This window comes from Trichogramma pretiosum, unplaced genomic scaffold (genome assembly GCF_000599845.2).
Source record: "Trichogramma pretiosum strain Unisexual culture from Peru unplaced genomic scaffold, Tpre_2.0 scaffold115, whole genome shotgun sequence".
Taxonomy (NCBI): domain Eukaryota; kingdom Metazoa; phylum Arthropoda; class Insecta; order Hymenoptera; family Trichogrammatidae; genus Trichogramma; species Trichogramma pretiosum.
The window spans coordinates 102,072-117,444 of NW_019640800.1; the positions used below are offsets into that span (position 1 = coordinate 102,072).

At 35.2% G+C, this 15,373-nt stretch overlaps 1 protein-coding gene across 1 annotated transcript; it reads left to right on the forward strand.

Annotated features, from left to right (window-relative positions):
• Positions 1-2,163: 2,163 nt before the first annotated feature.
• Positions 2,164-9,281, forward strand: LOC106652828 (protein kinase kin1). Its single transcript, XM_023458693.1, has 6 exons — positions 2,164-2,386; positions 4,313-4,429; positions 4,804-5,003; positions 5,075-5,545; positions 5,626-6,148; positions 6,227-9,281. The coding sequence occupies exons 2-6, from the start codon at positions 4,332-4,334 to the stop codon at positions 8,157-8,159; spliced, it is 3,225 nt and encodes a 1,074-aa protein (XP_023314461.1). The 5' UTR covers positions 2,164-2,386; positions 4,313-4,331; the 3' UTR covers positions 8,160-9,281.
• The last annotated feature ends 6,092 nt before the right edge of the window (positions 9,282-15,373 follow it).

The following is a 15,373-nucleotide window of genomic DNA, read 5'->3' on the forward strand; positions in this document are numbered from 1 at the left end:
TATATTAATAATTACGCTCGCGTGACTTATGAAACCATTGGAAATTTTATTTCTATAATTTATTGTTGACATTAACTTCTTATTTAAACTTTATAGTGATATGTAAATAAATTTTTAACTCTTGTAACATTTACTTATCGAAGGTGTCAATGAATTACGGAATAGCATAATGTAGGTAAACTATAATGCGTGTATGTATTTTACACAAATTTTCACAACTGTTTCTTGAAACATTTTTAACAACGCTCCATAAATTTATATCAGTTCTTTTGTTACAATAATTAAAAGAATTTAATATGAAAACAGTTATGATAGAAAATCCATTATAGGCGTTCCATTGTGAACGAAAATTAATAGGATAAAAACTGACAAATTATTAGAATTACGTGCCGATGATTATGCATAGGAATATTCAATGTAAATACGAGGTACAAAAATTTAATATTGACAAGCAAACGATATGAAGTCTTGTGTAAAATTGAAATTATTTGTGAATTTTCGTGAATATATGGACAAAGCTTCGATGCAGGATAAAATTGTATCTGCTCATCGAACTTTTGGAGGTCAAGTGGCCTCCCTTGTAAAATAATACAAAGAGACGTACGACTCGAAAAAGTCATGAAAAATCAATTCAACTTAATGGATTTTCTAGTGATCAATAACCGATCTAAATGTCTGGAGCTGAATTAAAAATGGTTTAGAATCAATGGTTTCTTTGCACATACATACACATTGTGTATTACACATATATTACTAATTAATTAGGCAAAATTTGCTGTAACAATCACCGAGAATTGTTAGTTAAAATGTAATTTTAAGTATAGATAATTCATTGAAGTATCAAATATGACTGTAGATTTAATATTTAATTTTGAGCATGAATTTTATTCAGAAATCTTGTTTTTGTTTAGTACATAGTACGTTCTTTTTATAAACATGAACGAAACGTACATAATCAAACTCGTAATATGGTGTAAAAATTAAAATTTATCATGCTAACTGAAAAAAAGATTTTTAAATAGTTAATTAATAAAGCTTACGTTTTATTATGCAATTTTATTACGAACATAGAATATAAAAAAAATTTATAGATGTATATATTAATATCATATTATATATATTCATAATTACATATTGTAAATGTACAATGCAAAACTCGAACGTGTTCGTTACAATAATAAAAAAAAAAAATTATCATTCCATGCGTTGTTATCATTCAAACTGATAATTTTCAACAATTACTATAAGGGCGATTGAAACAGTTGCTCTTTAATAATAAATATTTTGACTATTTTTGTCATTTAAAAATTGAAATGTAGTTATCAAATTTCATCAAGTGAATCATTGAAAAAAGTAAATATTGAGTTGTACACAAGAATAAGAACGATCTACATCCTATTCAAGCACTAAAACTAATCTGATACATGATACAACTAAAATCTACTATGTATATTAACTTTGAACCTTTTATATTCGGTTGACTTTAACTTTAACTTGAAACTTTATTTTTCGATATTTCCACAAAACATTTTTATAAAAATCTAGGCCAATTATTTCATTTTCTAGAACTTATTTTACCATTTGCTCATTCGATAGGAGATACGAGACGATTTAATATTCTTTTGATCAAATCAAAATGTTCCTAGTTAGATTTACTTTATTCGCACCCTTCTTTTGTGCCTTTTGTCGATTAATTTCTTATAAAACGAATTTTTGAACCGAATATCATTGAAAACTATTTTAACAGTATTGGTATATTTTTAAAAAGCAAATTAAAAATCGTAAATATTGAATACGAATAACCATGCATCTTTATTATCATAAATAATAGTTTTCACTCGGCTTAATTCATCATCTGATCTGTTCCTTATTAGTTTTAACATACTGGAAAAATATAAATATTTATATTGCTTTTTACGAGTCCTTATTAATTTTATTAGCTTTACTAATTGCGGACCTAAAATCGTTATTGCGAATCAAATATCAAAGAGGTGGAATCAGATATATACATCTAAATACGCACAAGATAAAATATCTTGAGCATATCTAGTTTAGTTTTGAGCCGTGAGATATCTCTCAAATCTCAACTTGTAACTCTCTTCAAACCATTAACTTAGAGACCGCAGTAAGAAACACAGCATCGTCAAAAGTGTAACTCAAACTTCTGTAGACTTACAGTGCAGTGCTAAACCCATCGTAACTAGTAAAGAGATTGAACATTTCGGATTTAAAAGTGAAAATTCAGTTATGAAACGAGTTTTTTTTATACATGGTGAATTTTTTTATTAATTATGCATCAAAACTTTGAAACTAATCCACGTTTAAAAAAGATCCAATTATAAAGTATTAGCTTAATATCAGCGGAAGTATCGGTTTTTTAAATAAGGTAATAATTTAAAATTATAAAACTTTAAAAAAATCTCCATGCAACTTTGATTTTTGTTTTTTGGGTTTTTAAACGAGTACCGTGCGTGTGTGTTCTCATGTCTAAAAATGAAAAATTAAGAAGACACGGAAAGCTCGCTATTCTTGAACTGCACAGATACTGTTGCTATTTTGGTCTACAAAAACCTACATTACTGCGTATAAGTTGCGCCGTTTTCCTAAAGCAGTCATCGCAAATCTGGCTAAGTCTGAGGACAATTATGAATTGCCGGTATCAAATAAATAATTATTCTAGCGTTTATTTATGAAAATGCACTACTGATTAATCTGGTTTAGTAAATAACCTACTGTTTATTAAATCATTGAATTTTCAGACCTTGTTCGTCAATAATTTCTCAAGCTAAACTTCATAGCAAATCGCAGTCTACTTTGCCAAACAACGTTAATTCGACTAGTTTTTTTATAATTTTTCAAAGTTAGTTTATTAATTTTTCTTACCTTTTTATTACATATACCAACTTATGTGACTTTAATGTTGATATTCAAATAATTATTAAAAAATGAGTTGCATACCTCAGTATAAAATGTGACTTTTTCGAATGCAGTAGACGGTAGTGTTAAAAAAAAAAGGTGAAACACAATTGTTCAAAGAATCTGATTTTATATTAAAATAAGTCGCCAACAGGATGTTTGGATAACGATCACTTGAATTTAAAAATAAAAAAGCCATTTTTGATCTTGATGAAGTACTAAAAATAGTTTTCATGAGATAACTAATGTAGACGTTTTTTTTATTTTTGAAAAACTTTCGCTTTTTCGTAGTTTGTAAATATAAAATAATCAATGGAGCTATGAACTTTCTGTTTAACGAAATAATTGTCTTAACTAAAAAGACTTGAAAGTGTGTAATTTTCAATAAATTGATGAAAAACTAAAACAATATTCTCACGATAATTTTTCATTCGTGTTCGTGAAACTTTGAAAAAAGAGAAATATTCAACGCAAAATAGTTTTTTTATGTATGTTTGAAAATTTGATCGTCTTTACTCAAAAATACCAAGATCCTACTAAAAAAATTAATTTATAAATTAATAGGCTTTCAGTATTAATTGTGAGTTCGCGCCTGCTATTGTTTCCTTTGAAAAATAATTTTAATAACATGTTTTGTGGTGTTTTGGCTCAAGAAATTGAAATTTCTCAAGCGGTGGCATGCGGTTTATAGTCAATATTTTTCGAGCTATTACCTTAATACGACGTTTTCAGACGCTTTAAACCTAATACCCTATGCTTTGTAATGTAGATTTGATAAAAATATTGTCAAAAAATTCCAAACCCGAAAAATAAAAATTATTTGATTTAAAAACTACGTGTCTAGTGTTTTCGATTGAATTTTTCTTCGCTTTAATGTTGAAAATTGGCTTGATCGCGTGTTATCGAAATTTGTTTGCTTTTTGTTAAATTTTTTGGAAATGAGTTCATTTTCAAAAGCCAAACATATCGCGTACTATAGCTTGTTGAGTTATGTACTCGAATACGAATATTTCTCATAAGCGAGGCAAAATTCGTATTTATTCTTTATCCGAGTATGACTGATTTTCATCAAGCACACTTATCCCATAGAATGCGAAAGGCGCTTCACAATATGCTTAATGAAAATTACTCACATTCAAAACATATAGTGACCACAAAATTAATATCTGTAACTACAAAAATATTTCATTTTAGTAAATGAATATAATGTTTTAACGATCTATCTTAGTTTTATAGCATGGCGAAAATGAGAAAAATAAAACTAATATAATGATAACAATTTATTGGAGTTAGAAAACAATAAAAAATATTTTTTTAATGCAACTTTCATCGTGTGATTAAAAAAAAAATCGGTAACAACGTGTTTCTAATCCAGAGTATTTCTCAAATTTTTCAGGTAGCTGAATAGTATCGCTATGGTTATCAGTGAAGCAAACGTTCATAACATTATGGGGGGTATGGAGAGTGCAGGGGGTGTGAGGCTTCACAATCACAAGCGCAAACTAAAGCAAAGGTAAAAATTATAAGTCAAATATTTTTTATAATATTAAAAATTTTTATTCATAATTCTAATGTGCACTCCAAAATTAGAAAGACAACTCGCGAAGCGAATGATTTACGTGTATAATGAAAATTTAATACACTACAGTAAATTGAAAAATACGAATTAACCCATTGAATGTAGCTTTCATTAAAATAGTTATCATAATACTTGTATGGGTTTTTCTTAATATTAAAAATAAAAATTTTATTTCATTTCAAATAATTAGACGTCGCCCAAAAATTTCTAAGCGCATACTCCGAAAAAGTTTGGCTGCTGTTCACATTAAAAAAGTGATTTTCGATCGCTACAAATGACAGCAAGTTTCATTAATTTATTTACTTCAGATTTTCAATCATCAAGAAACTTGGCCAAGGTACTTATGGCAAAGTTCAACTGGGAATCAACAAAGAGACCGGACAAGAGGTTGCTATCAAAACAATCAAAAAATGTAAGATCGAAACCGAAGCCGATCTCGTGCGAATAAGGCGTGAAATTCAAATCATGTCGAGCGTGCACCACCCTAACATCATACACATATATGAAGGTGACTACGAATTACATTATGAATACGGTGATGAATATATCTAAATTAAATAACGATTCTTGTCTTCTTAGTGTTCGAAAATCGGGAAAAAATGGTTCTCGTCATGGAGTACGCCGCGGGAGGCGAACTCTACGACTATCTCAGCGAGCACAAAGTTCTGACCGAAGTGGAGGCTCGGCGTATTTTTCGACAAATATCCACCGCTATATTTTACTGTCACAAGCATAAAATCTGTCATCGAGATTTAAAACTGGAAAATATCTTGTTGGACCAGAACGGCAATGCGAAAATCGCTGACTTTGGACTGTCCAATGTTTTCAACGAGCAAGGATTGCTCAGTACCTTTTGTGGAAGTCCTCTGTACGCCAGTCCGGAAATCGTCAACGGCACGCCCTATCTGGGGCCAGAAGTCGATTGCTGGAGTCTCGGTGTTCTTTTGTATACCCTCGTTTACGGAGCCATGCCTTTCGACGGTACCAACTTTAAACATCTAGTCAAACAAATAACTTATTCGGATTATTTCGAGCCGAAGCAGCCGTCTCGTACGTAAAAAAATCATTGTAATTTCATCGTTCGTTATTTTGAAAATTTTAAATACAACTCATTGATTTCGTATATGCAGGAGCATCGCCACTGATCAAAGACATGCTGACGGTCTCCCCAACGCAGCGCGCCGATATCGAGCGCATCTGCTCACACTGGTGGGTCAACGAGGGCTACGAGCAGAGCTGCCTCTACATCGCCGAGAATCTGGCCGCGCAGACACCCGTGCGCCTCGATCTGCTGCTGTCGCTGGTACCGGAGCAACAATTGGTCAAACCTCAGGAACAGGTCGAGGCGCTCCCCGCCGCAGCGAACGAAACGTCGTCGCTGAACAACAACAACAATAATAATAAGCTGGCCGACGCCGCCGCCGTTGTTCCGCCCGCGTCGCGCTGCTACTCCCAGGAGCGCCTCATGCAGGTCGACAAGATGGGCGGTTGGACTCTGCCCAAAGCCAGCCATCGGGAGAAAAAAGTGGAGGCGCCGGTGGTCGGTGAAGGGCTTCCGAAGATCGACGATTCGACCAAAGAAGAGCAGGGAAAAATTGCGCCTAAGGTGGACAACGATGCGCGACGACCTCGTCCGTACAAGAAAGCAACCAAGTAATTTTCATCCTTTACGTACACATAATTATAATACGGTAATTTTCTCTTACGCATTGATGTTTGTGTATTTTTCAGGCATCATTCGGCACCTATTTATGGTTCCAGTGATGAGAAATTGTACGCCAGTGTGCCCGTAAAAATTTTCCGAGAAAAAGTTATCACCGACGCGAAAAATGAAATGCCAAGTGCAGATGATACGCGACAAGCGATCAAACTCGACGATTCATCCGATAAATCTCTAAGAAAGTTGCAAAGTAACGATACCATCGCTACGAAACCCGAAGCGATGTCTTTGAATGCAGACGCAAAGGAACCAGTGAAATCGGCATCGATAGCACCGTCGCCATCGAGAAAGCAGTTCCTGCACTTGACGGACCCCAATAAATTGGTCACGAAACCCCAGCCCACAGTGAAAACGGAGGAAGAGAGTCCCAGAATCGTTAAACTCGTCGATAAGGCTCAAGCAGCGGACGACAAGCAGCAGAACAAGGAGAAGAAGAGCCTCTCTCCGGAAAAGTTGTCGAAGGCGCCGAAGAAACTCAGGATCAAGGCTCTCTCGCTGGACTCGGAGATGGCGACGAAGATCGAGCCGATCGTCGCGCACAAGCCGCCCACCACCACCGAGCGCCGCAGATCCAAGATCTTCGAGACCGCCGAGAAGTTCAATCAGCTGCTGCTCTCGTCGTCGACGACGAGCTCGGCCGAGAGCGATCAGAAACCGGCGAAAAAATTATTCATTCCAGGCGTGAACGTGGAGGGCGCCAAGGCGGCCTTCGAGCGCAAGGCCAGTCTATCGTCCACGCAGATACCCCAGACGCTGAAACCCGCGGTGACCAAGATCATCATCGACGTGCCCCAGCAACAGCAGTGCGAGCTGAACAAAATCGACAGTTCGAGATCGGAGGATCACGTGTACGATCGCGAGGAGGAGAAGCGCCGAGCCGTCAACATCATCACGGGGGCCCTCGGCAAGCCTCCCATGCAGCGCAAATACAGCGCCGGTTCGTTGTTGGCTTCGTCGGATAGCAATAACAAGATCACGAAGCCGGAGGAGTTCAAGATTCCGATCGAGATCGCCGCGGAGACGACGAGCAGTAGTCGCGCGACGACGATGAATCGATCCCTGTCGACGACCGACAAGAAGTTCCAATTGGAGAATAGCAAAGCGGAGTTGGGCAGTTCGAGCGCGTCCGGTGGAGCATCGGAGCCGAGCAACTCGAAGAGCGCGACGTTACCTCGACTTCGCAAAACCAGCAAAGCGAAGATAACGCTCACGAGCGTACCGAGTCCGGACCACCTGTCGTCGTCCAACGTACGCTCGAGTTTCGACATCGGCTCGAAGCTCGGTCAGCAGCATCAGCCGCCGAGTCATCGTTCCGAAATGTTCTTCCCGATAAATTCGCACTCGAGGAGCGGCTTCGTTTCGGCCACGGGACCCGAGCCCATACGCAAGAGCCCGCGCGAATTCATCATTCCCATCTCGATGGAGGACAGAACTTACGCGAATGATTCGCGCAACGACGACAGCAGCGCCAAGTCAGAGCCGCCACCGACGATGCCCAAAAATCCGGGCCACAATCGTATCCTGCGCTCGCACCAAGTCAACACGCTGCTGTCGGACGCTAGCGGCAAGGACGACGACGACGACGAGCCCTCGCTTTTCCCCGGCTTCTCCAAGAAGAACGACGAGTTTCTGCAGAATCACTTGCACCGGCTGCGCAGCTCGAGGCCGCGCTACGCCACCCTCGAGCACGAGGACAGCCTGTCCTCGGGCGAGGACGACGACGACGACGGCTTCGAATTTCTCACGGCCGAGAATCTCTTTTCCACTCTGTTGTCGCGCGTGCGCAATCTCACTCAGAGGCTTAACATAAATGACAATGCGAGCGATTCGATTTTTCCGAGCGGCAGGCTCCTTAGTAGAATCGGTTCCAACTCTTCTCAGGACTTTTGGAACAGGTACGAATCTTCAAAAAATTCATTCAAGGATTTGTCGAAGCTGGTGTAAAGAGTAAATGCAATTTTTTTGATATCAAACTTTTGTCGTTGGCTTTTTCTTTTTTGAAAAAGCCAAGTATAGTATATTACATATGAACATTTTTTTTTATCGAAAAAGAGCTACTTTAAGCAAACCAAGAGGCTTTCTTTTCAAGACTCCATCCTGTAAAAAGTGATATTTTTTATTGGAACCCAAGGATGGAAGTGTCACATTCGGTAGCCTCGATACGATAAAGGTTTGCTATCTTTGCCGAAAGTAACATTTTCGGGGGCTCTTCATTTTTTCGGCCTAGTTATGCAATATACTATATGACGCATGAGCAAATGGTTCATTAAAAAAGAAAAAAAATATTTGGAAAAAAGCCGACCAAAGGTCCGACCAATTTTTGAATTTTTTTAATATAAAAATCTAAATATCTAAATACTCTGGCTCCGACATTTCTCAAGTTTAAATAATTATTAAATTAATTGTTCCTAACTTTGTCAGTCCTGTTTTTATCTTAGTATAAAATAAGTTAAAAATCCTTTCATACGCTATCTCACTTGAGAAATTATATATAAAATATTTATTGATTATTGTAAGTAAATTATCTTAAAAAGTCCTTTCAAATAAAGGTTTGAGGTGCATCTATTATTTTAATAAATTCATAAAACATGTTTTATCTTGAAACTATGGAAACATTTTGTTATAGATAAAAGTTAAAAATAGTTGAGATGCTGAACGAAAGTAATAGATTGTTATGAAAAATTGAACTTAAATATTGCGATTGTCTACTTTATGATAGTTATATATGGTATAAAAAATACCTTGCGTGTCCCCGGGAATTTTGCTTGTCAACATGATGAGTTTTTTACATATATTTGTTTCTAGCTATGAAATAATATTTTTTATGACAAATCGAAAACAGACTAAACACATTTTAGAAACAGATTTAATACATCACTTGTAATAAAAATCGTCTACATGATTATAAATTATCAAACTTTTACTCTCGAAGTGTAACTAAATATTCATACACGAAACAGTAAACAAAGGAAAAAACCAACGGCTAATTAAATTTAAAAAAAATATAATCATTGAGAGTAAATCTTAACATCTAACGCCATACAACATTAAATATGTTCAACAGAATTATATATGAACACATAAAATTGAATCAGAAAACATATATTTGTGTAATTTAAATTGGATTAAAAAATAAAATTAGGATTTTTAACATCGTCTGCGATGGTATGAATAAATAAAACCTTATCCATAACAACTTAACACTGATTTTGTAATACGCATGTATGTCTGCTCATTTGGAGCTTTTCTCTTTTGTATATGATATCAATAATCTCGTTCAATAAATAATATTCTAATTTATCATAAGTAAGCATAATTTTATTTATTCAAAATTTAATAATTTTATCATTTACGTATTAGTTATTTCAGAGAACAAACATTTAAAAAATAAATTTTGAATAATTTGTGGCAAGAGGCAGAAATTTACAATTTTCGAAAGAATTTTTCTCGTGTACTTGATAAATTGCTTAAAAATTCCATTTACTTATTTTAATAGTGTTTATACTGTCTGGCCTACATGAACATTTTTTTTTTGAAAATATATTTCCAACTATAATAAACTTTTATAAACTATGATAAAATGACGGCTGTAATATTGCATAAAAAATGGTTTTAGAACAAATGCTCCTATGCCACGAGTTCTTATCTTAAACAGTGCCAAAATACGTAAGTCCAGTGCAATTAAAATACAAAAAATTTTAAACAAACACATCCTGAAAATTCCAAAATACAAATACGCAATTAAGTTCATACACGCCTCACAAGCTACACTTGTAATTCGTTCTCACTCAACAATTGGATCTACCTTTTACTCGTGTTGACATTTTTTTTTAATGAGACTTGCCACATACAGAAGACGGCTACGATACAGGTTCAATATACGTCAGTTCTTTGGTATCAGTATGAAACAGCTCACTATAGTTTTTCACGCTTTTTATAACGCTTCGGGCGGCTAGCACAAATTTCAGATTTTAAAAGTCAATGTTTTTTTGATTGTGTGATATTATAATTGTAGAGACACAAAACCAATCTATAAATCGAACTTAGCCGAAACGTTTGTGATAATCCTAGTGAAATAATTCGAGATCGTAGGTAACACTATTGCTAAAGAAGATGCCGTAACAGCTGATTACATCTGCTTATGATTTTGATCTTAAATCTAATTTTCGTGGTTTTTTTTTTGAAATTTTTTAATATTTTGTATTCATGTATTTTTGGTTTGTTTGTGTATTTGAAACTTATGTGTGTTGTAATTTTTTTTAACCTGGAACTTTTTTCAAATTTTCTTCCTAATGTATAAAAAATATAATTATATCAAATACATTATGACAAAGCTCGTCCTCACCTTGTAGAGGTGGGTAGACCCTTGAGACACATCAGCTTTGCACGACGATGCCGTCGACACTACCCAGGTTAATCTACTTACTTACGAACGCACAAAAACCCATCATTTTTTCTTATAAAATTAACTTACGAATAAAAATAATTAAAAATTCTTCGGAAACAACTACACATTTAAACAAAATAGCAGTATAAATTATTGATATTTACTGTAAAAATAGCTCTCGTAAAAACCACTGATATCACTAGAAGCCTTACAGAGTTTAAGCATCCATTAATGGCAATATTATACTTAAAATCATACACAAAATTCCCGCAGAATCGGCGTAGACTTAGCGTGAAATTAATGTAGATTTCTTTTACTTATTTTACGTGGATAATGCATCGATTCAGCGTTGATAAATTGTCGACGTTTACTTTGAAGTTCTCTCGATGGAAGTAAAATCCCTGCAGGTTTTTGAAAAATCGATATAGGCTTTTCCATTCGAAAAAATGTTCCAAGAGGGATGTCACCCAAAAGTCTCTTCTTTAGATATTTAGTATATTATGCGACAATTGCGTAAAGCAAATTACTTACCCAAGTAGCCTTTGCGCCCTCGTTACGTATATTACTATTTTCATAAGCTTTAAAGTTACCCATCATATATAATTTTTTTAAACATACATGTAAATTAGTTTCAAAATAACCAACAGCATTCACCATCAACTTATCGGAAAAGTGGTGTGAATTTGAGTGTTATTTATTGATTCAAAAAATCATCTCAAAATAAATCTCAATCTTTTGTACCTATTAATTTTATGTTCTAGGAATACCGAGGATAAGCTGTTCAGACCATCGGTAAGCTCGGAAAAATTTGGCTTTCCAAGCAATGATGAAAGCAAAGATAATATGGTTGATAACATGATGAATCTGGCAGAGCTTATATCGCCACGAAATAATCTTTATGAAGACGAAATAGGTAGAGTAAGTAAAGGTGTGTGTCGTTAATTTTTTACATGTTAATGTTCACTTGACTCGATAAAATTGAGATAAAAATGATAAACATCAACATTGATTTCTCTCGGAGAAAGTTCTGTGTGTGTCTGTGAATAATGTGTGCATGTGCGTGAGTTTTCTTTTCCCCCGTGAGCAAGTTAAACCTCGCGGTTAGTTTCCAAATATCATTAAACGTTCACCCTTTATCGGTTTGAAAAATACATCCCACATATTGCGGGTAGACGATTATAGATCAGGGACTCGTTTGAAAACTTCTTTTATCAATAATTGGAATTTTCTCATAGTTCTCTAAGCTCCGTATTTATCGGCCAAAGAAAAAAATACGGTAGATGACCGGTAGACCTCAACAGTTCGAAAATTACGAGAAATCAATGATTCATCAATTTTATTTTAATCAATCAAAAATACAGGTTGAAAGATCGTTCCTTTGTTTTTGAAGAATATCTTAGAATTATTCAAGGGTAAATTGTAGTAGTTTTTGAGTGAATAATGATTTTACAGTCATTTTCAGTAAAAGGTTTTTAGCTTTCTATTTTGACACATGTATTACCTATTGAATTTAAAAATGCAATAATTCGTTTGACGTAGATAAAAGTTACCACTAGTATGAAAATTTAGCAAAAAATAGCCACGAGTTTGACGGTTGTAACGATTTATGAGGCGACGAACCCTGCTTCATTTTTAATTTGAACTTGAGAAAAGTTGAGAAGAAAATGCCTTACGCACCTTCGGAAGTCGTTTTATATTTAATTACGCATACTGCCCTCAAAATTATGTTGGGTCACCTGGTACATAATAATGGAGCTATTTATGCTTAGAATTCGACAAAGAATGAAAAAAATTTTTTTTAAAACTTTCGAAAACTTCAAATTATTATTTTATTATTTCTTATTTTCAAAAGCCCAAATATGTCATTTTTATACAGATATTTAAAAAATTCTGAAAATTTTCATACACTTTTTTGGTCTAATTCTGAGATTTTTAGGTTTTTCAAATTTTTTTTCAAGACACCTATATAAAAAATAAAACAATTTAAAAAATGGCTTTTTAAGGCCCATTGGGTTGAACTAAAGGTGAAAGGCTTCATTATATGGTACCAGAAGAGCCTAAAAATATTTTGGCCACGACTCGTAGATCGGAGGTCGATTGGTCTCCATTTAAGTATATTATGAAACTTATCACTGATTTTCCATAAGTCTTTAATTTTAATATTACGATTTATTATTAAAAAAAAAACAAATACAAGACTTGTATTACAAGTGTTCTTTACTTTCTAATTATGTTATGGTCTCAGGAATGGACCGAACAGTATAGGGATCAACGTGACAGAATATTGATGTGAGCCTCCTAATTGTTCACAGCCAAGAAACGTCAAAGCACATCGGAAAGTCAAGCCAAGCCCGAAGAGAAGCACTGGCTTAGTCAACGACTCGTCGAGCAGTTACGCTGCAAGCTCCCACGCTCCCTTTCGTTGCCACTAGATTTCGATTTGCGCGACAGTTTATTCACGAGAGAACAGTCGACGAAATCCAAGTATCGTTTATTCGAATGGATGCCAAAGCGTCTTCTAGACAAGTTACTGAAAGCAAGTAAATGTAATAACATTCGGAAATTCTGCGACCACCGCTTCAGTATTAGTCTCCCAAATTTATGTCGCCCATATTCCAAATCGTTAACATCGAACGCGCATCGTAAATTAAGCAACGAAATTGATTCATTTTCCCACAAATCAATTAAGATTCCGCCAGCTGTCCTGAACGATCATTTATTTAAAAATCTTGATTTTAATAAGCACATTTGTGGGAGAAAAATTACTAATAACGAGCAAAAAATATTGAAAAGAAATATAAAGAAACTTTTGATGCTCGGTTATCGACACGGAGCCCATTTGGGATTATTGACAAGATCAAAATCGCAAGATTGTTCTGGCTCTAAATTGAGTAATCAGCCTTCTGCAATAATTGCACAATTGTTGCGCAGCCGAAGTCTCAATGATATTTCGAATAAAATCAAAATAAACTTTACCCCTTACTTTTCGCATCTCAACACTTTTGACAAAGCGAATGGTCAACAGATGCAAAAACGAAACGGAAAAAAGGTATCCGAATGTGGACCACTTAAATCATGTTTGAAACGTCCCAAAGCTTACAGTCATCTTAAACAGCCACGGATAAAAAATAAAGATAAAATCGCTGTTCCAGTAGTGGGAGGTTCATTGGATAATCAAATAAATAGCTCGTTGCCAGGTCAAGAATTGAAAGATCCACAACTGAATAGCAATCAAATACCAAATCATCATTCTAACGGCAAACCAATTTCAAATGGAACGAGAAAATCTTCCGGTGCATCTTCTAAAAAGCTACGCTCAGAACCGACTAAATCCGAAGTGAAATATAATTCAGAAAATTCAGAAGTTATTCCTAATGGGTCTCATAAACTTACTTTGAATAAAAGTGTCGAACCCAAGCAAAATACTCTTTCAAAGCCGATTGAGGGTTTTGATAAATATGACACAAACTGTCAAAGTTTAAAAACTGCTAAATCAGTGAATATTCCTGAAAAAGAAGTCAGTAAAAAGTTAATAATGGACCAATGTCAAAAGTGTAAAAAACGATTGATAGAAAATAATATCAAAACTGAAGATAAAAACAAACAGACACAGATAATTATCGAAAAGAACGCACGTGATCTGACTTCCACATCTAAAATGAAGCCAGATTTATTACCAGAATTAACAGTGGAAAACCCCGCATCGACCGAGCGCAAACCGAAGGCAGTAGAGTTATTGCAAGTCAGTATGAATAAAAATGAAGCTAGAAAAAACAATTCAAAACTGTCAAAAATACCTATTTATAATTTTCAGAGCATTGTGAAACCCAAAAGTATATCAAATGGAAAAACAGAGCACGTAGAGAATTACAGTTTTGATAATTCCGTAGGAAAATCTAGAAGAAATAATGGTTCTTTGGATGAACACGAGAAAATGGAAACAGAGTTCAAAGACTCTAGATTCAAAAAATTCGAAATGAATAGCAAATTAATGAAACCCTCGAAAAGTACCAGCCCAGAGGACGACAAAAAGACTCAAACTGTAGCGCCGTCGCAACTCAGATCGAGAGAAATTCGATCGAATAGAGACTCATTCGACTCTAGCGAAGATTTGCGCAGTTTTGACTCTCCGTCGGTTTCGTCGAACAGCGCGTATCAGCCTGTCAATGGTTTATCCTCGTCGCAAGCTTCGCCATCGTACTCCTTGTGCTGCAACGACCGTAGAGTAGCCGATTCCGTAATAGATCGTATTCATAGGAAAAGTTTTTATACGAGATTCAACGATCGAAAAAAGAACGTTCTGGTGTCTACCAATAATCCAAGAGCGAATCCCTCCCTTAGTTTAACGATGCCGCAAAAATTACATTTGTACGCGTTGAGGGAAGACAATAGACAGCTCGAAGCGCGGAGCCATACCTTGCCTTTGCCCAATAGAAAAATGTACGATAAAATATATTGCGCTCCGAACAACGAGACTCTGCAAGTCAGAAGAAGATCCGCGGAGCGAAAACGTTATTCCGACGAAGAAAAAGTTCCAAGTTACTCGACGAACAATGCATTACCAGCACCTATTCCATACGGACGCTTCTCCATGTCTTACAATCCTCATCGAAAGTATTTATTCAATATGTCTACTAGTCATAGGGGACTGTTTTAATTCGTCCCCCCGAAACAGTTTATTTTTAAAAACATTTCTCGAATGTTTTAAAAAATATCGTGATAATGTTTATAATCTGAGAAAACTACTTTTTTACTGCGTGAAGCATACATT